The following is a 21,909-nucleotide window of genomic DNA, read 5'->3' on the forward strand; positions in this document are numbered from 1 at the left end:
TTCTAAACCTGGCATTCTGAAAAATACCATGATTAAACTGAGCCAACACCATTCAAACATGCAGCATTTCAACTGCATACATGTGCAGAAGTTCTGTGTTGAGTTTTTTTCTGTGTCAAACCAAACCTAATTTCATGTCTGACAAGTGGTGATCCTCAGTCAGCAGCAGAGCTTTTCACACTGATCCTACAATGTGTTACTGCTGGTCGTTTACGCAAGATCTTATTACCTGGAAAGAGAAAGCGTTGAAACAACCGGGATCACTGCACGACATAATCCTCTTTGGATCTCTCGCCCGAGGCCTAATCCGAGCCAACTCAAACTGAGTGGAGAGCCCAGATGTGACGTCACCCAGGGTGCTGGGGAGACCGAATCAGTGCGTGGCAGTACGGGTCGGGATCGACAGGAGAAGAAGGGAGGAACATCTGGAACCGAAGAAATAATGCGGGATTACGGATCTCTATTCCGTCCAGGTGAAAACTTCACGTGAGAAATAAGTGGAGACGGCTCGACATTTATGTGCGGGGGTGAAAACTTTCCCTCATCATGGATCAATCCGTCGCAATTCAAGACACGTTGGAAAGGACAGAAAACTGCATCATAGTATCCTTTGCTACTTTCATGCGCAAATGTGTTTACTGCGAGCGAAGGTGTTTAACTCACGACTCCGTAGAAGAAGAGTCCGCAGCGAGGTATGTAGGAACAAACACATGGGTGATATCTCTCCGGGCACATACGTAGGCAACAACCTTATTTTCACTGCGAGGCTTTTTGAGGACACGTTATTTTCAGCAGTCGAGAAACGAGACGGGCGTGACTTGACTCGAAGACACGAACCATTTTCTGTAGTAAGTCCTTCCGTCCAGCAGGTGGCAGAATTAACTCACCGGCTAGAACCTCCAGTTTGGTCAACAGAGGGTAAACTCTGGTGTAATAGATGAACCCTGAGTCCGGTCCCGTCCTGTTTAGTGTCACAGCCGTTCAAGGGATACAGTATGCACGATACCACGGCTCTGACTCGCCTAAATGGAACAGAGCCGCAATTAATATAATTTCTTACACCAGATAGCTTCAAAATAACTTCAGGGGAAGGAGGCTGTAAAATAGTGTAATCTTCCTATCATGAATTAGAGTTATTGTAAAGAAGAGTTTTTAGGAAAATATTCAAAAGCTATTACAGATGCATGTAAGGAATATTTCAATGCTGCCTTGAGGTACAGAAAATTTCACTTTTAGGTCGTTCGACAAAAAAAAAACTAACGTGTTTTGAAAGCTGATAATATCTGTGTTCTATCTAATTATCTCTCAGTTGAGCATTTCCTGTAAATTAGTGCACTTATTAAGTCTTATGTAAATGTTCAAAACAAAAGAAAATACTCCTTAGGCCCTTTTCACAGTGGTCATTTTGACATGTACTAACAGATGTAGTTAATATTAATTGTGGCCCTTTTTCATTCAGGTGGGTCAGGGCTTTATTGTGTAAACTGTAACTGAAATCACAAAATGGAGTAGAGCTGTAATTATTTTGTGGGCATTTTTTACCTGCCGTATTAAGTCAAAATGGCCGATGTGAAAACGAATGCACCAAAAGAATCTATTTAAAACTCCTTTAAAGCAGTTGTCCGTGTCAGAAAAGTGTTCAAAGTGCGATTGTTTGATCGAAGTTGACACTCATGGACACAAGAGAATACTGCGTTCTTTCGAGTTCCTTAACTGAGGTGTAAACATGCTGTGCAATGTGATGTCCTCTTTGATGATATTACAGAAAGCAGACTGCTGGGATTGGTGGAGTCCACAAAGGAACACGCGTGAGTTTTTAATAGCCACAGCTCCATGTATTATCATAAATATACCTACTGTATACCACGATTGTATCCTGTCACTACAAATTTTAATATTTTAATGAGTCAGGGGGATCTCAGTGAGAGTGGTGCCCTTCTTAGGAGTCGCAACAATTCAAGCTGAACAGGACAGAAGTAAAAGTGACTCATCTTACATGGGAACCTCATAAATGTGGTGTTTACTGCCAAGGAATCAACCCCCTGTGCCCATTGTTATATAGCTGATTCATAATGTCAACTAGATTGAATGTGTTGGATGATTAAAAAATATCCCACTAACACAACAGTCATAATTGTTTTCAGAATCTTTATTTATACCCATCGAAGGATGGCCATCACTGCTGATGATGTGTCACTGGAGGACATCGTTCCCATCTGCCTTGACTTTGCTGTTGTGGAGGGTGAGTTTCTTTCTCACTGTCTCATACAGTATCTCACCCCTTATGAACAGACAGTTGTGTGTGTGTGTGTGTGTGTGTGTGTGTGTGTGTGTGTGTGTGTGTGTGTGTGTGTGTGTAATCATTATATTTCTTGCTGTACCCCAACAAGTTTTTTTCTCTTTTTGTTTTTTTTAGTTTCCTCACCAGAGGAGCTTGCAGTTGTCGGTGAGGTTTTCATAATTTACATTTTTATAATCACGACTTGCCAGACAACAGATCCACTGCATCAGGACATTTTGCTTGTTGTTTTAGGAGCTGATACCCGAGTGAGACTTAGTTACCAGGAACAGATGTTAGAGCTCAGACTCCCTTTTGGGTCCCACTCGCGGCTCTTCCTCAGCGAGGTCAACAGGGCATGGAGCGGTAGGTCAGCCTTCTTCTCCATATTTCATCCGTACGCATGACTTTGAGCAGTTTGAATTCATGTTTTGTCCAGACTTGAAGAAAAATCAAAAGCTGCTTGTGAAAATCATGAGAAAATGTATTTTAAAACATTTGTAGGGCATTTTGAAAATGAATATGTAACAATTAACTGACACTGACAACAGTTTTATTCATCCAAATCAGGGAGCAGCACAATGGGACAAATTTTCCAAAAGATACATTTATTGGACTTTCTTCATTAAGTGTTTTAAGACCATTTTAAATGTATTTGTACATGCCATACTGGCTGGAAGAAAAGACAATTATGTACCGGAGTCCCAGAATTACCGGCAAAATAAACTTAAAATAAATTTCCTTTCTCGAAGTGCACTGGACCTACTTTAAACAGGCTTCATCCAAGAACTAAATACCAGATCAAGTTGACCTTTCGGTTTCCTATGTTGGATGCTAGAGTAATGTTGATTTATTAAAAAAAAAAAAAAAAGCATTATGAAGTGAGGTAGTCTTTATGAGCGAGCACATCACTTTAGCCACATGGTGACACACTGGCTGGGTATGCTGGGATGGATTCTGACCAAGCTGTATAGTTTATATCCGACTGTTTCAGTATTTTTTTTCTTCTAAATATAGCATGATAAATAAAGAAAACACACTGGGAAGTGACACATTCTGATTAATAATTTTGCAATCTCATCAGTTTTTAACCCATCAACGTTGTTTTGAGGGCATTCACCTCTGCTGAAACCCTGTTATACACGCTTGTGTAGACCACTATCTGTTTTTGTTTTGTTGGATCATAACTTAGTGTTTTGTTTGTCTGAACAAAGGCGCAGACACCTAGAGGAAGCCCACATTATCTACTCTATCAAGGAGGAAACCTGCTCAGCCAGTTAAACACCTTCAGGTGAAACCATGTGGTAGATCATGGCATCTTATTATTAATCACACTGGACATCAGTTTTAGGTTCAAATTAAAAAGTCCAACATATGAAAACCTTGGGCAACAACTTCAAGTTAACTACTACAAACCGGTGACGCGTCTTCGTCTGTCATCAGAAGTGACGCAGGGAGACACAGACTCAGGGGTAAGGGGTGGAGCATGAGTGGTGTGCTCAGTGACAATATTCCTCACGGCAGGCATTTACTGAAAGGACAGCATGGAGACAGTTTAAAAAAAGGACACCGTACTTCCTCTGTGTTTTCCCATCTGAAAGCCGGTCATCACAATGGAGTTGGCTGGTGAAAGTTTTACGGACAGTTTGCTTTGTTAGAGATGTGCCACTTTTGTCACTGGCTCGTTATTTTTCTGTGGAAACCTCACGTGGGTGAGAAGACTGATATGTCACATTTCTTGTGGTGTGACCAAAATGGAAAGGTTAAATGACTCAGTGCCAGTTGTTAGAAGCAAAAGCATGATAAATGGCGAGGGTAAGTAGACTAAACTGAAACTGTTTCATGCGTTGCAGTATCTGTAACTTGTATTTGAAGTCAAATTTAAAGCTTTTGAAGTGAGTGTGAGTCAGACAGAAACAGCACAGATGTAGTACAAACTAGACTCGTGGAAGAGCAACGCATGGAATCTTCCTGCTTTGAATTTCTTTTGAAAATTCCTGGTATAACTTCAGCGACTTTAACACAAGGGGATTTTGGGCAAAAGGCAAAAAGAAGATTTTTTTTTTTTTTTTTTTAGAATAAAGTAGAAATACTGTTGTGACTGAGCTCAGCATACAAAAATGCGCAGGTACTATTTGGAGCATTTTAAGATGAACATGAAAAATAGAAAATGATGTAAAAGAAAAGAAAGAAGATCATATAGAAACTAAGAAAAAAATACATCTTTATATTTTAAATTGAGTAAGAAAAACTTCTTCTGTGAATGCTCTTTCATTCGGACTAATGTGTTTGTTGGTGTACAACTTAAAATGTGTAGATTCAGCACATGAATAATCAATAGAAATCTAACAAGAAATAGCAGTACATTACTATTTTTGTCTCTCCAGTTTCCCGATTTTGCCTGAAAAGAGATCGGAAAAGTTCAGATCATACTCATGCTATATTCCAGTTTCAGTATTGTAATTCTCTGGTTCTCTGTCCTCCTTTCTCTAGATGTTTGCAAGTCTCCCTCCCATGAAGCCAAGTTTGAGTGGATCAGCAAGTACCGCAGCGGCACCAGGGGCCAGGGAGTGGTCAAACAAGCCTTCGCACCCCTCAGCACAACACTGACTAAACTTAGCCAGCACAGGAAATCAGGTTTGTACCCCAGTTTCTATTCCTGCTGGCCAACACACTGCATGTTCAATGTACTTCGAATAGTTCTGCCAACATTCATTCAGTGCGTGACCATAGTAAGTCCAATATCAAAGGGTTGCATCATTAAACATATCCATTTGAATCCTGCTGGTACTGTCTGCAGATGAGCACGTTGACATGTGGGTCGCCACCATCGCGCAACTGGATTGTTTTTTGCTGTCGTAACAGAAAAGATGTGCGTGTAGATACTACGATGACTGCGTTCTGTTTAAATGTGCCAGTGCTTATCGTGGCAGGGTAGTTGACAGTGCAATTAAATACAAAGTTTGTGAATATTTTTGATGTTCAATTTTGGTTATTATTTTAATTTATTTCGCAGTGCTGGTTTAGGTGCTTTACAGGTGCACATAAGACACAGTACCATGAAGAACTGTCATCATTTCTACAAAAGAAGAGAAAATAAAAATAATCAGGCATTTCTAAATCCATAAATGCTTTTAAAATACCAGGAGTTACAGAAAATACCTTTACTAGTAGGTTTTGAGCTCTTTATGTAGGTGTTAAGCTAAAAACGAATCCCCTTGTGTTGAGCCAAGGGACTTTTATTGTCGAACTCTAAATAATATTGAAGTAGTAGTTGCCACCTATTGTCAGACTCAGTTGGTGTCAACTAAAATTGAAATTCTTCCTTTCTAATTGTCCCAAACATCAACATTACAAGGATACGCTTCAAATTAATCAATCAATATATTAAAAAAAAGAGCAATCAGTGTGTTCTAAATGAGCAAGAGGAAGCAAAACCCTCATCACGTCCTGTTATTGCTCATATTTTTCATCGAATGCAAGATCGTAAACAGAACTTCGCAATGTGAGCTTTTTTGCCAGTTGCGTGTGCCGCATGGTCGTGAAGGAAGGAAGGAAGGAAGGAAGGGCTCCTGTCTTTGCTGCGGGGAAGGTAAACTCCTCCTCCACTAACGTTAGCATGGGCAGGTCCGACGCCCAAGATCCCTGGACATTTCTCTCCTGCACAGAATGCGTTGGAACGGTACACAGAGATGTCAAGAGCGATGAAGGACTCCGGTATGAAGAGCAAATCCTGCATTTGTTGTTATTAGGGTGGTGGATGCGGTTTTCATCACTTCGTGACAGGTTTACACTCATTAGCTAGACGAGCTAATGCTAACGAGTAGCAGCTCTTGACAATTCATTTAAAGAAGCTAAGTTTAGCCAGGTTAACCAGTGGGCCTAGCGAAATAGATAGTCCTAAACCCCTGCAGCATGACGGAACTATTTTTATCCACCCGTTGCCTCATCATTAAACTGATATCGGTTAGCACGAGTACAATGTTTATGTAACGTTACTAGTAACTGGTAACGCTGGCATTTTGCTAAATGCTGTGATGCCAGTGGTCGCTATGTGACAGTAAATTACGCACCTGTTGTGGTTGCTTGGTAGTGTAGTAGTCTGTTTAGCGACCAAGACTAGTGTCCGTTGTAGAGACACTACATTGGCCTTGTTTCTCTGGCTCCTGGGTGTTTACATTTTCTGTGACATGGTACATCTTGATAGCCAAGTTTGAGTAGCCTATGAGCCTTGAATCGCTCCTGTTAACTTTTTGCTTCCATTTAAATTAAGGCACGACTGTTGTCCGGCTATGATCAATTGTTTGAGATTTTGCCAATGTTTGGCTCCAGCAGCTTTTGTTTTGTTTAAATTTGTAACTTGTAATACAATAAACACAACTGGTTTCCTGAGTTTATGTATAGTTGCATATTGTAAATGGGCGGTTGTGTAATGGTGAACTTTGTGCAGCTGCAGTTGAAAAGCACCAACTGACTTGGACTGTTTTAAAAACGGAAGAGTTCAGCATGGTGAAACGGCCTGATCAACAACAGCTAGGGAGGGATGTCGGTGTGAAACCGCAGTTTCAGACCTCACACACCTCCCTCCTTGTTGAAAGATTAGTTAAGCTCATTAGAGTACTAAAGCATGTGCAGGAATGTAAAATATGCCCATTCACCCCCAGCCACATGGGGCCAGTGCCAGGCCCCGTTATTAATAGCAAATACGTGTGTGAAGCAATAGATACGAGTTGTTCGCCCAACATTGAATATGTGAATATGTTATTCTGCAAAATCATTTTAGTTGGTATCTGTACAGCAGGAAATGTCGTGCTGATAAGGACCGTTACTGTAAGACCAACAGAATGAAAGGAGAAAACAGAAGTTAGCTGGTGTGTAATCCACCACAAGATGTTGATTTTCTTGATGGGCGGTAGGAAACTCTGCATATGTTTCTGATATAGCTACGGCCTCTTCAATGTACCAAGTCTGAAAATTATTCAGTTCTTGTTCTTGCAGCTTATTTAAGTTTCTGAATTTGCAAATTGGTTTTATTTGGCCCTCTCATCAGTAGCATTGCTTCATGCAATTTTCAGCAAGCGTTTCACAATTTGCTGATAGTTTTTTTTTTTAGTCAAACTAAAGGCAGTACCCTTTCCCTGTTCACAAACCAAATTCAGCTGTTCAGTTTCATTGAAGATTCTTTGATGTTTTTTTCAATGGAGTTTGTAGCCGATTGGACTAACCCTTGTTTTACCTCATGTTTCATTTTGTTTTTAGTTTTTTGATTAACAAAATGAAATGGGAGCATTTGTTGCCCGCTTTTGGAAATGTGGGTACTGGCACAAAAGTCTTCCAAAATTGGAGCCATGCGAATGTTTCCACTGTCACACAAAAATGTAGCAAAGATAGAAGTGTGCCTGCAAAAATTATGTTTTTTTTTTGTTTTTTTTCATATATTGCTTTTAGTGCAATGTAGGAGTAAGGACCCGCACGCACACGCACACGCACATGCACATGCACAGGCACAGGCACATCTTTGTAGCATACCTCCAAACCCTCTGGTCTTTCCTCCTTATTCCATTATTCCCCTCGGTCCTCACGCCACCATCTGGGTAAAATCAACACATTCTCAAAAACATTCATAATACTGTTGGACCAATGAAGCCCTATTGTTGAGAAAATCCTACTGCTGAACAGGTAAATTAGGAAAAAGATCAGCATCCCATAATGGCTGGATCCCATGATATGACAGATATAAAAACAGAAGCAGCTTTGAAAAAAATAAAGAAAGAAAAGAAATGATTTGCTTTTGCGTATGTCTGTTCAGTCCTGACTGATCTGACGACAATCCACTGTCGTCCATTAAGCGTTTTTTTTTTTTTTTTTAGTAGCCTTCTTAGAAATGGATCAGAGAACCATTATGTCACAGATTGTGAGCCCATCTTTTCAGACGAACTGCTTTCAGTGTGCGAGGTGAAGATCTATATCAGTGCTTTTAGCTGGGTTTGCAGAGTTAAGTTCCTGCCTAAAGACTCTGGCTTTCCTTTTCAGAGGAGCCAGCTGTGCTCCCTGCCAAGTTGCAGGGGACAGGGGCCATGCTGTCTCATACTTTGCACTCGCCCGTTAAACCCAGCTACTTAGGATGCAGCAACTCTAACCAACAGAAAAAGACACACTCATTCTATTGACCAGTTAGTTCACACGAACCGAAATGGTGACAAACAGTATTTTAACCTGCGGACAGTAAATATGTGTTACCGTAAAGATGTCAGACACTTCTGACAGACTCTGGGGTTGCGGTTCCATTTTTCTGTACTAAGTGTTTAATCATTGTAATCATCCTTCTTGTTTGTCTTGTACTCTTTTCAAACAGAGAAATCATCAGATAAAAAGGGAAGTTTCGAAGGAGAGAACGGTCCTAACGGTGACACACCGAACTCCAGCCAAGAGAGGTGAGGCTTTCAGAGGAAATCACAGGCAGGAGTTGACAAAACTAGTAAACACCATTTACACACGTGCACTCACATGAGGGACAGAAAGGTCATGTTTAGTTTACCCTTTTACATGTGTTTACATGTATGCAGTGATTGTCTCCCCCCCCCCCCTTTGTGTAAGCAAGCATTGCTGTATTTCATGGCATGAATGGATCTTTTGTAAATAATTTAGGCTGATCCGAAGAGACTTGACACACTAATAATATGCAGAACAGATACCCATACAGATTTAAAGTTAAACTGAAATAAATATATAAATATGTCTTTTAATTAAAATGACTCTGAAACGTAAACATGCTGAGGTCGTTTGTGTAACCCAAAGGCCACTACTACTCTGAGAATGAGTATCTTCTCTAAAGCTGTGTGGCACCTGCTAAACGTGGCTATCTTGGTTTTCCATCAGGTACCTGCTACCTGCTACTTTGTGTTCTAGCACCTCAGTTTGAAGTTTCACGTGAGCTCAGCACATACTGAAAAGTGATGAAAAAACACTGCAGACCACTGATTGGTTTGAGAGAATCATCATCAGTAGAATCACCGCTGTAAAACACGTAGTGTCCTATAGAGGCCTCAATCATTTTATCACTGATCTACCCAAACAAACCGCATCTTGGCATGAAAGGTCATTCTCACTGCAAAGGTGAAGTAATTAACAGGTACAAAGGATCAAGATAATTACGCTTGTGTGTCTAAATTTTATCTCGCAATCTCACAACAGTTACCACTTAACTTAGGGTTGTGTAATTGTAAATGTTTCATTAGTTTTATCGTCATGGCCAAATGGTTCGACAGGTTTTGATAGTTCCTTTTTCATATGCATCGTTGTTCTCGTTGGTGCCACATCAGAAATGACAGCATAGCAGTTTCCTGAGGCATTGCTATGATGATGAGAATGGAAATCATAATCACAGTGCAAAGAGCCACTAGGGTGGAGTCGAGCTGGTACCGTGTGGTAGAAATAGCAGTTTAAGATGGAGTTAAGTTACAGTATATTCCTGGAAGAATATATGGCCCAGACATATTACATTTCTTCTCTAAGCCATATTGACATCATGAAAATGGAGCTTCGTGTAGAATTTCATTCCCAGCTTTTAGGAGAGGCAGGATTTGATGCTGTTTGCTCAGAGAGTACCAACGATACAAGGCAGCTGTACATTAGGGTCAGTCGGTCATATAGGTGTGTAACAGTGCAACATATTATTTAACCCTGATAGTATCTCATGTGAAATCACACCAGTGAGACAAAACAATGGTATTTCTATATTGGTCTGTCGTATCCACCCCACACCCCCATCCACACACACACACACACACACACACACACACACACACACACACTTAAATGTGATTTCTTCTTATGTAATGTGCAGTCTTGGAATATCCAGTCGTGACGACCGGGATGACCTGGTGCGTTCCTCCAGCCACACCGCATCTAACAAAGCTCAGATACTGGCCATGCCACAGTTCGGCCTACGAGACAACCTTATCAAATGTGAGCTACTGAAGAAGGAAGAACTGTACATTTATCGAGAGCACTTCAGGTATGTTAATGGACTTTTTGAGTTGTTTTAACAGCAGCAAGTGTCATATTTGACACGAACACTTCACTTGGTGTCATTAGAACCGGAAAAACACATCATACTTGGACCACAATATCATCCTAAGTAAATTTACAAACTCTGTCGAAGCCTCTTATTATCGAACGGTCATAAGATGTTTTAAGAATTGATACAGTACCATAGAGAATATACTTCATCCACACACACACCAAATGATATGCTAAAGCTTTGGATTAAGAGACATTTTATTCTGTATACTTGAGTGTTGAGGTATTCTGCCAGCCAGCCTTGTTTCAGAGAATGGGCACGAATATGTCCTCAGTGGATCTTGGAGCACAATTTGGATCCTGGAAGTGTTATGTAAAAAGAATGAGTCAACATTTGTGGGTTTGTATTTCTGAGTACATAGCTCTCGGCTAAATTAAGCCCCTCTGGCTAGAAATGGGCCAGCCTAGTGGGTTAACACGCCTTATCCCTGCTTCCAGCTCTTCATCTCATTTATTATTTATTGTAGAAATGAAACCGTCGGTTGATGCCATGGTATTATTTAATGTTCCATTCAGCATTTGCTGATTTCAGAATGTTTCAATTCTGAACTACACTGCCACCTGCTGGTAGAGCTGTGCACACCTGTAAAATCTTATTAAAAAATCCAAAAGGAATATCAGTAACACTTGGTAGTGAAAGTGTGACATTATTAAAAGAGAAATGTCAAGTTTACTGCATGAAAAATGCAAATACTTGAAGTTTGTGTGAAATGAACAGATTTAGTAGTATCGTGAAATAATGTATGTAGAATTGTCAGTGAGGTTGGTTAGTGGATCGCAGTCTTTGCCTCCACTAAGAAGGATCTTTATCAAGTCCAACTCTGTGTGGACTTTGCCTGCAGGGACAGGTTTCTCCTGGGGGCCCTGATTTCATCACAGACACCAGACGATGTGCTGGGATCATTTGGGATCTCTAACTTGTCTTTGAGTGTGAGTGGAATGCGTTTGTGGGTCATGTTATGGACTAGTCACCTCTCCGTGGGGGTTTTCTACTTTTAGCCCACATCTTATTAAGTTTTCTCCTCATCCGGCTGCATAACTCAACAGATGAATGAAAAGTCATATAAAAAAAATACACAGAAGCACATTCGGTGTGTGTTCAGTTAAAATGTATTCTGTCTACTATGGCTGCCCCTGTTCAAAGTTTTCCCTACATTGATTATATTGATAATTAAGTTATCATCTGGGGCATGAAAAAATAGATGCAGTTGTAGGGCTGCGAGTTGCCATTGTGACACACAAACAAGTGTATATTCAGTCATGATTCTCACATTAAATTGCCGTCACATTGACGTGAGAGTGTGTGTCTGAAAGGGGCTTTTGATGGGAGGCTGCTTCCATGGACACAAATGAAAACACATTGTTATCTAATTTGCTGACCTCCCTCTCTGGTCTCCTTAAATGCCAATAAAAGATTAACCACCTATGAGACATCTCAGTTTACTGCATACTAATTTAGAACCCCTTTTGACAGAAACAACATTTTAGTTGCCATGTAGTAGAGTAGCTTTCTTCATACTGAGTTTTGCACGATCTAGCTCTCAGCTCTTACTACCGTACTTTTTGAAAATCTACTGAATATCAACACAGATGTGCAGGTAAATGGAAAAGTCTTGGAAAAGCAGTCCAAATTGTTTTTTATTAGGATGGTTTCAGCATGCTGCTCGTCAGCTTTAGTGCTGTTGGGGCAAAAAGTGCTGGTATTGCTAGTAAGCACAAAATAAAGAGCTCTGAGCTGCACCAGTGCTGCATGAACAGAGCAGCAGCTGTTTGAAGGTCAGGTAAGACAGCTAGTGAATAAAAGGAGTTGTGTTGGGGTTTTTTTGTTGTTTTTTTTTTTAAATCTAGACCTGCTGAAAAACACTCAGTGGGCATGTTAATGACTGCTGCAAGGCTGTCAAAAAGTTGCAGTGGAGCTGTTAAAAGTTATCACGTGAGACTTGTACCCCTGAGGTTTCAATGAAAATGAGAACGTTGCTGAAAAAGACAAGTAATAAAGCACATCCAGCTTTCATAAAATAAAGCTGCAGCCCAGAGTGCTGCAGTAAAATGGAGTCGGTTTAAAAAGGGGTGCGAGCACCATTACACAACTTGAATCTATTGAAAATCAACATAGTAAATTACAAAAAAGACAGATCAGTCAACAGGAAAAGTTCAAACTTGGTTTGTTTTCACCCTGTATTCTTCTCTTTTGTGCTCATTACTCCCTCATCTATTGCAGTTTTTTTCTTGGCACGTACAATGTGAACGGTCAGACACCAAAAGAAAGCCTCCATCCATGGCTGAGCTGCCCCCTCAACCCTCCTGACATGTACTGCGTGGGGTAAGTAACATCAAACCTGCCAAAGAATGATGTGCAATTTTCTGCTTAATCCTATTACACAGGCAGACATGTACTGCTCAAACGTCTGACAGATGTATGCGGCCATTGATCCTGTTCTAAGTCAGAGAACTTGCCCACCCACAGAACAACAGTGCTGTGTTCACAAATCCTGCCTACGTTTCAGTTTACTGCTCTTTAGTATTGAAGAGTGGAAAAGTTATGAGAATACCATGAAAGTAAAGAACTCTGAAGAAGTTTTACTTTTTGTCCTCTCTAATAGTTTCCAGGAGCTTGACCTCAGCAAAGAGGCTTTCTTCTTCAATGACACCCCCAAAGAGCTGGAGTGGATGAAGGCTGTGTCTGATGCCTTGCATCCAGATGCCAAGTACGCCTTAGTAAGGAAGTCTCCTTTTTTCCTTTATGAACTCGGACTTTTTCATCCATCATATGCCCAGTACTGGGTGACATCATGCAATTCCTTGTTTTGGTCATATTAGTATTTTTCATCCACAGTGAATAGGTTTTTCCGTGGGTTATTGCTAATAATGTTTTTGTTCACATTGATGGTTTTATACTTAGTTAGGCCATGTATTTTTCTTTTTTTGTCTTTCGCTTTTTCTTCCCCTTCTTTGCTTTTATCTGGTTCCTCTTTCTGTAGTGCTGACTCTACAAGATCAGCTTCCTCTTCTCTCGGCTGAGCAGAGGGGTCTTCTAGTCAAGGTTTATGGGACATTGTTATGTCAGACTCAGTACAGTTAGCATCCATCTACAGTGACAAAGGCAGTTGGTGATGTAGCTGACAATGTGTAGATCCTTTAACTGTAAAATAAGTGTCTGAAAGTTGTTACATGAGGCCATAAATTGTCCTTTTTCCTCTCATGCGCAGCTGTTTTCAATATTATGATGTTCTTTTTGGTATCTTTTTACCAGGAATATTGTTTTAACTTGTAGCTGTTGCAGTTCAGTATCGTTACAATGCTGATAAGACACCATAACCAGCATTAAAGCACTTTGGAGCCAATGTCATGTAGTTTCAGAGTCACTAAGGCTCTGTTCATAACTGGCATTAACATTTGTCACAGCTGATCTCACCAAAAGTGGACAATTCTGAGGATCCCGGTTCACACCTGTCATTGGAATGTGTCTCCCCAAGCATCTCTAGTGACCAGTTGTGATTGGATCTCACTTCCCTGCTCTATATACAGATAAACTACATCATTTTTCTTGCAAAGATCAAATGCATTGAAGTTTTTAGCCCTGGAAGGCAGCAGTGCACTTCCTGTGACTAGTCTGCGGGGGATCACAAAGAGAGGAAATCAGATAATTACAGAGTGGTCGACTCAATGGTGCCAGCTAGGCAAACCAAACTGAATGAGTATGTACTTCTGCTTAAGTAGAGGACATCACTTGAGAAGACATCGATCCATCGGACCATATGGGTGTACAACTTGAGAAAAGAATGTGGCCAAATATGGCCCACACCACCTCCATCTGAGTGATTGGATCTCAGTCCACTTGGTATGCGTTCCCACGTGTTGTGCTGTTCACTTTGGTCTGATCAGCAAGGGGCATGTCAACCCTAGGTCTGCACCATGGTGCATGGAGAAGCATGTAGACCTCATCTTGCCTTGGAGTGTATCTTATCCTTTCATTTTTGAACTGATGTTTACTAGTCTACTTCATTTTATTCCAGGTGAAGCTGGTGCGCCTTGTGGGCATCATGCTGCTCTTCTATGTGAAGAAGGAACATGCAGAGTTCATCTCTGATGTGGAGGCTGAGACAGTGGGGACTGGCATCATGGGACGGATGGTGAGGACTGATTTTACAGGTCTACAGACCTGCTGAGAGCATTTGGGATCAGAGCCTGAGCTTTAAGCAAACTTTCTTTTTTCCTTCGTTTGCTCACAAACAAAACCAAGAAGTAAACTACTTCTGCAAAAGTATTTTTACTATTAAAGATTATTCATTGCTTTAATGCTACAAAACATCATCTTATTTCAGTGTCATGTCATTGGCCAAATTGCAGGCAAATTACAATTAGTGAGACAATGATGTGCACAAAGCCTTCACTGTCATGCTGGAGATTCAGGCATGATATGGTACCAGGAACTGAAAGAAGGGGCATTTATATGCCTCCCCTTCCCTTCCTTCCTCCCTGACTGATGCTGCTGCTGGAGGAGGCTGCAGACCTGAAGAGGCTCAAGCTGCCACCCTTAGCATCACCTGTTCATGTTCCCTTCTGTCCATCAGTCTCTCCTCCTTTCTCTCCCTCTTTCTCTGTCCCTCTCTTTCCTTCTGTATATCTGTCTTCCTCCATTATCTGTTTTTGTCTCTGTCCCGCTCTCTGTCCTCCAACCAGTCAAAGCAGAGGGCCATTGAGCCTGGATCTGCTCGACGTTCCTACCTGTCAAATGAAAGGTTTTCATCGCTGCTGTTGCTGGATGTGCTTGCTGATGGAGAATTGTTGGGTGTAGATTCATTGAAGGAGTGTGGTACTGGACCTGCTCTATTTGGAAAGTGTCATGAGAGAACCTTTGTTGGAACTTGGCGCTATACAAATAAAACTGACTTGACTTGACTCTGAATTGTTAGGCATATGCCCATTCAGCCATGATGCATTACATCACTCGATTATTCTTGGTATGTTGCAGAATATTTTATTCTTGTCTTCAATGCTCATGTATTTAGTAATCCCTGCAGTGTAGAGCAGATGGCTGGCCAGAGATCAGTGGCAACTATTGGGAGCATATATTTAGTCTTTTTTAATCTTTCTGTCATTCTTTTGCAGGGAAACAAGGGTGCTGTGGCTATCCGATTTCGCTTCCACAACTCTGATATCTGCGTGGTCAACTCTCACCTAGCAGCTCACATTGAGGAGTACGAGAGACGAAATCAAGACTACAAAGACATTTGCAGCCGTCTACAGTTTCGCCAGCTCGACCCCACCCAGCCCCCACTCACTATCCTGAAGCATGAGTATGAAGCCAGTAATGGATTAGAGTTCTCACAATAAGTCATGTCAATGTAAAGATGACTATTATTTATTATGGCAAGAATTGATCATGCAATTTTTTTTAAATCAAAAAAAGCATCTTGCATCTGTATTTTGATGTTTGTTGATTAGAAGGTAAATGTACATCATTTCATTCAGTTTTGACCAGTCATAACATTTGATTCAGGTTTCTACCTCTGTCTTCCCCCATCCCCAGTGTGGTTCTATGGATCGGGGACCTCAACTACAGGATCAGCGACCTTGACGTTAACAATGTGAAGGAGCTTATTGGCAAAAAGGACTTTGAAACGCTGCACAGTTACGATCAGGTAATCCCAGTGCTGTTTAAATTTTTAAAGAGATCTTTTTTCATCCTGGCTATTTATAAGTGATGGCACTTATTAGCTGCATTACGTCCACAGCTCAAGAGGCAGATCGATGAGGAGGCCGTGTTTGTTGGCTTCGTGGAGGGAGAGATTGATTTCCAGCCCACTTATAAATATGACACTGGCTCCGACAAGTGGGACACAAGGTAATCTCTTATGAATAGAATTATAAAACATTCTAAGAAGGGGTATTATACTTCGACAGTGCAGTTATTATTATGGAGAAACAATTTATCAGGATGATAGGTGAATTCTCCAGTTGTAGCTGCTTATTGAAGGTTTTTAGCAAACTAAATGAGGAACTATGTTTTTTTATGTCACATTTTGCAAAACACAAAGCAGTCAAAGTACTTGATGATCTCTAAAATGTTTCACTTGGGGTGTTAAGACATTCCATTGTCATTCCATTTCCATTGTTAAAAATTTAGGGACACTTCCTCGGCATTCATATGTCTTTGAAAATATTTTCCGCCTGCTCTCATGTCTTAAAATCCTTGTTGATAAATCTTGTCAAAGCTGCTTTGTCAGGAGTATTCACAAAGTACCACTATGCCAGGTTCAAGCGGAAAACCAGAGAGTAGTTTACATTGATGTCATTTAGAGTCATATGTCAAAAAGACTGTTGAGTAGAGCTGCATAATTCATTGTATTAAAATCACAATCTTGAGATATAATTTTACTGGAAATAATACTAAACAACAATGATTCTGCCAAATTGTCATGAGGGACATCATCTGTATCAACACAAGCAACAAATGACAGTGCAGTGTTCAGCCACATGATACACAGCAGCAGCGGAAAACGAACCAGGTGAGAGCAAATGAGCAGCACCTGCAAATTGGTGAGAGAAGATGTGTGTAAGGAGATTTAAAAAAAAAAAGAATCCAGAAGAAAGCGCTGCTGATGTTGGTAGAACAAGATGACAAATCTGATCAACCCCTCTTGAGCTTGCATTGGGGAAAAAGTGTCTTGAAATTTAGGTAAAACAATGAATGACAGAATCACTTGCATATCAAGCAGTGTTTTTTTTTTTTTTCATTGTTGCAGCACTGCAGCATAGTGCCACAAATATATATAATCCCTTTAAATGTATTCACAAACTGCTCTATGATAGAGGTAAATGAATACAATAAACATTTTATGCAGGGATCAAAACACTATTGCATTGTTGATAAAGTGTGAACCAACTGTGGTACTGATATAATGTATGTATTCAATTTCTTTTCATGATTAAAAAAATAACATTCAAAATTCGTATTTCGTTGACATTTAGTGAAAAGTGTCGCGTGCCTGCCTGGTGTGACCGCATCCTTTGGAGAGGAAAGAACATCAAGCAGCAGCATTACCAGAGTCACATGGCTCTGAAAACCAGTGACCACAAGCCAGTCAGTTCACTGCTCGTCATCGGGGTAATTATTCCAGATACGATCCTTGTGTATCATCTTCAAGGTCTTTATCTGGTTGCTTTTTGTTTCATAATGTTGCAGAATATGAAATATCTGTCAATGAATTTATAAAGGTGCCACTTTACAGCCCACTTCAAGTCAGAGAACGCTTCATTTTGGAAAGCTTGTCCTGTGTATCATTGGTTACATTGTGTACCATGTAAATGCTTCATTTAATCACCTTTTCGTTGTGTCTTTTCCTGTAGATCAAAAGAGTCAATGCTGAGGCCTATAAGAAGACCTTTGAAGAGATTGTGCGTGACATAGATAAAATGGAGAATGAGTGTATTCCATCTGTAACCCTGTCCAGGCGAGAGGTAAAGTCTCCTATCACTTTCAGTCCTATTAGAATGCAACTGTAGCTGTAATACCTTACTGACATGCCTTTGTAATGTCTTTTCTTTATCAACCTGATGAGTAAATCAGCACCAAAGAACCTTCATATTGATCTTAGGCTTTTAGTCTAATGCGGATATTAAAGGATATAGTTACCCAACGGAAAATAAATTTCATCTGTCCTTAAAAATCTTTTCATCCTCCTTCAGTTCCACTTTACAGACGTGAAGTTCATGGCACACCAGGCAGAGACGTTGAGCCTCCTCAATGACGGGCAGGTCCCGTGTCAGTTTGAGTTTATCCAGAAGCCCAATGAGCCCACATACTGCAAGCCCTGGCTCACAGCCAACCCGTCCAAAGGCTTCATTGCTCAGGGTAAGTAACTCGTGAAGTGGCAGATTTCACTTTAATAAGGAATCAATGTACAGACACAGGCAGTGAGCTGTGAGCTATATAATTCAGTAACAAAAATCTGAGTTTGACCGTAAGTGAGGCAGTTTCAGATCTGTCATTCATGTTAAGTGTCATTTTTGTTACTGAAAATGTTTTAATTTCCAGTATGTGCCGTCAGACGCATCTGTTTGAATGAGCTTGCCCAGCACCTCCACTCAGCTAGTGCCTATGTCCACCGAAGCATTTTTGTTCTGCAGCTGGCAAGTCTTTTTAATTTTCAAATAGAGCACCCCATTTTTACAGAGGGGTAGGATGAACACACAATGACGGGTAGTCACTTGAGACGTGTACGGGCACTGAAAAACAATAACGGGATCTCTCGAACCAGATTATTGTGATCGCCAAGGCGTTCCCTTGTTAGCTACGAACCCACACAGACTGGCGAGTGCTCTCTCCCTCTGTGATGCAGGCAACATTTCATTCAGAGGAAGAACCTTGTGCCAACATTTTTACTTCTGCAAACATTGACCTTAATAACAACCAACCTCCAAACTGTTTTCACATGCTCTCAGCTACGTATTTTCAGATGGAAAAAAAATAAATATTTTCGTGTACACAAGGCCCAATGGGCTTCTCAATCCCAATGAATGATAATGTTGCACAGTAACTGCTGGATGTGTGAATAAAGTTACAGGTTTGCATTATCAACGTCATATCTGACCTTGTACTGTTCTTAAACTCCAGGGGGTTCTGTGGACATCGACCTTGAGGTTTTTGTGAACCGCTTCACAGCACCTGAACTTAATTCTGGCCAGCAGCAGATAGAAGACATCCTGGTTCTCCACCTAGAGCGTGGCAAGGACTACTTCATCTCTGTGACAGGGAACTACCTGCCCAGTTGCTACGGCACCTCCATCCATTCATTGTGTCTGCTAAGGGAACCCATCCAGGACATGCCCCAAGAGACCCTCAGAGAAATTGTAAGTGTTCCTGCATACAGTTCCCCATTCAGAGTTTTCTCACAGGCCACAGTATAGTAGTGCTTATTATTTGTGTGTAAATAACTATCTAAAATGGAATCTTTTTCCGGTTTTAACTGCTTGCTGGTGAATTTGCTCTCAACAACAGGTGTCATTGTCTGGAAATGAGAGCGCAGCAAACACTGAAAAGCCTCTGGACATTCCTAAAGAACTCTGGATGATGGTGGATCACCTGTTTCGTAATGCAATCAAACAGGTCAGACAATCCAATACTGTGACACTGTAATATAATGAATACGATGATAATATACTTTTATTGCTTCTGGTCCCTTTACCAAAATGTCTTTTGGTTGATATTGACTTCTTAAGTTCATGTTTAGTTTTATCAAACATGTCATTAATTTGGGTAAATATAACTACACTGATCAAATTTGACATGGATTCTCATTTTATTTTTGTGTGAAAACAGATGTTTCTGAGATTGTGTGGTCATGGGATTTTTCCTCAGTCATAGAAAGTGTATCGGAAAAATAGGTGTTTGGGAAGAGTGTGGTTTTCAACACAAAAATGTTTAATGATTGTGCATAACTTTTCACTTTTCACAAGAGCATGTTTGGCGTGACCAGTCATTCTGTTACACTTGTGAAAGGGTAACTCTGGGTGATATCTGGACCTGATTCTTCTGATATTATAAGAGTTCATATAAGAAAACACATTAAGTTTATCAAAGTCGTGTCTCCTTACCACGCTCTCGTTCTGCCCTTGTGTCTTTGTATGAGCCTCTGCATTGGTTTGGTGGGTGAAGGGATTTAAGATGTTTTTTCCAAAGCACTCATTCAAGTAAATGCAACGTTTTGAATGTAATTGAGCCACTGCAGCATCACGATGTCACAAACAAGAATTGCACACTTTCAGCCTAAGTAAAAGTGTCTTATCGTGGTTATCCTCTATTTACAGGAAGACATATTTCAGCAACCCGGGCTCCGGAGTGAATTTGCAGAAATAAGGGACTGCCTTGACACTGGCATGCCAGATTCCCTCCGTATCCTTTAAAGTGATTGCCATTGAAAATATTTGTGTCAAATACTCCTATGTAAGTATTAATTAGAGTTTCAAAAAAAAGTAAGTATTTAGACTATGACAGAGTCTGTCTAACTTAAATATTATTTTTTTAGGGTGTTCCCTATATGCAATAGATTAGTTCAGGTTAATACATACATGCTCCATTTTTGACGAGTGTAATTTGACTGCTGTGTAAACAACAACAAACTAGAATTGAAAGTCAACATCCTTGCTGCCATTTCACATCCAAAGTTTGGGAATTCAGATGCATTGCAAAAAAATACAGTGTGTCACAATTCAGTTATGGTGTTTGTGTCCAATCTAAATACATAATGAGCTCTCTGCTTTGGATATTTCAAAACATACTTGTAAGAATTGTCCTTGACGTTGTCGACCTGCAGCTGGCAGTAACCACTCGGTAGCGGAGGCCTTACTTCTCTTCTTAGATGCCCTCCCAGAGCCTGTGGTTCCCTATTCATTCTACCAGCAGTGCCTAGAATGTTGTTCCAGCGCCAGTCAGTGTGAGAAGGTAAGAAGTTTAAAAAAACAAAAACACGTCGGTCATTTCAACCTGGAGTAAAGAAACGTTTGTCTGATTTCTTGTTAATTTCTGTTTGGTTGAAGGTTATTTCCATGCTACCTCAGTGCCATCAAAATGTATTCAACTATTTAGCTGCCTTCCTCCGTGAGCTGCTGAAGAATTTCGCTAGCAATGGATTAGATGTCAACATCTTGGGTAAGACAAGAAAGAGAGATTCTCTACGGGGTTTCCATTTAGCTGTAGCTTGATGAAGAGGTGCAGAGACACTGGCAAATAACTGAAACAACTCTCAGAGAACTTATTTCTCTTATGTTCAGGCATGTACGCTGATTTACAGTGTATAAATAAAGTGCAAAATAAATATAACATTATGATTGGTGATGCAAGTCATGTATCAACTGCTTCCAATTTGTGTCACATTCTTTAAACGCTGCAAAAAAAAACCAACTGCTTATAAACAGGCATTTGTTCTAATGGGAATACTTAATTTTTCTTTTTGTAGTTACCATTTTTGCCTCCTTGCTCCTGAAGTCCCCCACAAAGCAGGACCTTGCACAAAAGAGGAAGACTCAGGAGTTCTTTCAGCACTTCTTGATTCAAAGTTCCTCCTAGATCGAGGAATGCACCGTCTTGTCCTTCGACGTGAAGCTGAACACTTAAAACTGTTTAGACCAGTGTTTGAAATAAACTGTAATGATGTTGCATATTCCTAGATAAGTCTTTGTATAGATATATAGTATCATTGTAAGTGACAACTCTTAAATTAGGTGTCACAAAGAAAATTTTGTGACATGTTGATGCACAGTTAATTTTATATTGTTGAGCATCTATATCTCTTACAGTTTTTAATGTATGTATATTTTATTTAAAAGAATGATTTGTATTTCACAGTTTCTGATCCAACCAACATATTGTTTTATATATAAAATTGTTTAAAACAATTGTTGTGATTTTTATATTGCATTTTGTCAATTTTGGTTAAATGTGCCACGTAAATTAATGAAAACATTTAAATGGAAAATATGTATAGCAATCATAACCAGCCAACCTCACTTCAGTTTATTAGTATCCGTTTAAAAGATATATATAT

At 40.2% G+C, this 21,909-nt stretch overlaps 2 protein-coding genes across 5 annotated transcripts in view; one reads left to right on the forward strand and one right to left on the reverse strand.

Moving 5' to 3' along the window:
• The window catches only part of LOC147253043 (uncharacterized), a 13,863-nt gene extending 13,046 nt beyond the window's left edge, over window positions 1-817 (reverse strand). Inside the window, exons 1-2 of the mRNA XM_086218034.1 lie at window positions 664-817; window positions 230-425 (exon numbers count right to left, since the gene is read on the reverse strand). The gene's annotated coding sequence lies outside the window, so the exon portion shown is untranslated. The remainder of the gene's footprint in view (window positions 1-229; window positions 426-663) is intronic.
• On the forward strand, window positions 356-21,876 carry inpp5b (inositol polyphosphate-5-phosphatase B). Of its 4 annotated transcripts, XM_086218027.1 has the most exons (23): window positions 356-603; window positions 1,729-1,808; window positions 2,145-2,242; window positions 2,417-2,446; window positions 2,534-2,644; window positions 4,772-4,915; window positions 8,634-8,712; window positions 10,125-10,295; window positions 12,582-12,683; window positions 12,964-13,078; window positions 14,377-14,493; window positions 15,473-15,660; window positions 15,894-16,005; window positions 16,099-16,208; window positions 17,336-17,471; window positions 17,714-17,824; window positions 18,053-18,218; window positions 18,981-19,216; window positions 19,365-19,472; window positions 20,174-20,258; window positions 20,680-20,807; window positions 20,903-21,014; window positions 21,322-21,876. In XM_086218027.1, the coding sequence occupies exons 1-23, from the start codon at window positions 547-549 to the stop codon at window positions 21,429-21,431; spliced, it is 2,706 nt and encodes a 901-aa protein (XP_086074153.1). In that variant the 5' UTR covers window positions 356-546; the 3' UTR covers window positions 21,432-21,876. The 4 variants fall into 4 exon arrangements, with proteins under 4 accessions (XP_086074153.1, XP_086074154.1, XP_086074155.1 ...); XM_086218028.1 differs by lacking the exons at window positions 356-603; window positions 1,729-1,808; window positions 2,145-2,242; window positions 2,417-2,446; window positions 2,534-2,644 and adding an exon at window positions 3,804-4,093 and having other exon boundaries at window positions 21,322-21,874; XM_086218029.1 differs by lacking the exons at window positions 356-603; window positions 1,729-1,808; window positions 2,145-2,242; ... (1 more) ...; window positions 2,534-2,644; window positions 4,772-4,915 and adding an exon at window positions 5,681-5,870 and having other exon boundaries at window positions 21,322-21,874.
• Window positions 21,877-21,909: the final 33 nt, after the last annotated feature.

This window comes from Aulostomus chinensis, chromosome 11, assembly GCF_037954235.1.
Source record: "Aulostomus chinensis isolate RoL2024-O1b breed Wild chromosome 11, RoL_Achi_v1.0, whole genome shotgun sequence".
Classification (NCBI taxonomy): Eukaryota; Metazoa; Chordata; class Actinopteri; order Syngnathiformes; family Aulostomidae; genus Aulostomus; species Aulostomus chinensis.

What these genes read in the sequence shown, in the direction of transcription:
- inpp5b (XM_086218027.1), top strand. Translation starts at nt 547, where the DNA reads ATGGATCAATCCGTCGCAATTCAAGACACGTTGGAAAGGACAGAAAAC. An exon ending in CTGGCATCATGGGACGGATG is followed by an intron (nt 14,494 to 15,472) that starts GTGAGGACTGAT and finishes ATTCTTTTGCAG; the next exon opens with GGAAACAAGGGTGCTGTGGC. An exon ending in TGGCATGCCAGATTCCCTCC is followed by an intron (nt 20,259 to 20,679) that starts GTATCCTTTAAA and finishes GTCGACCTGCAG; the next exon opens with CTGGCAGTAACCACTCGGTA.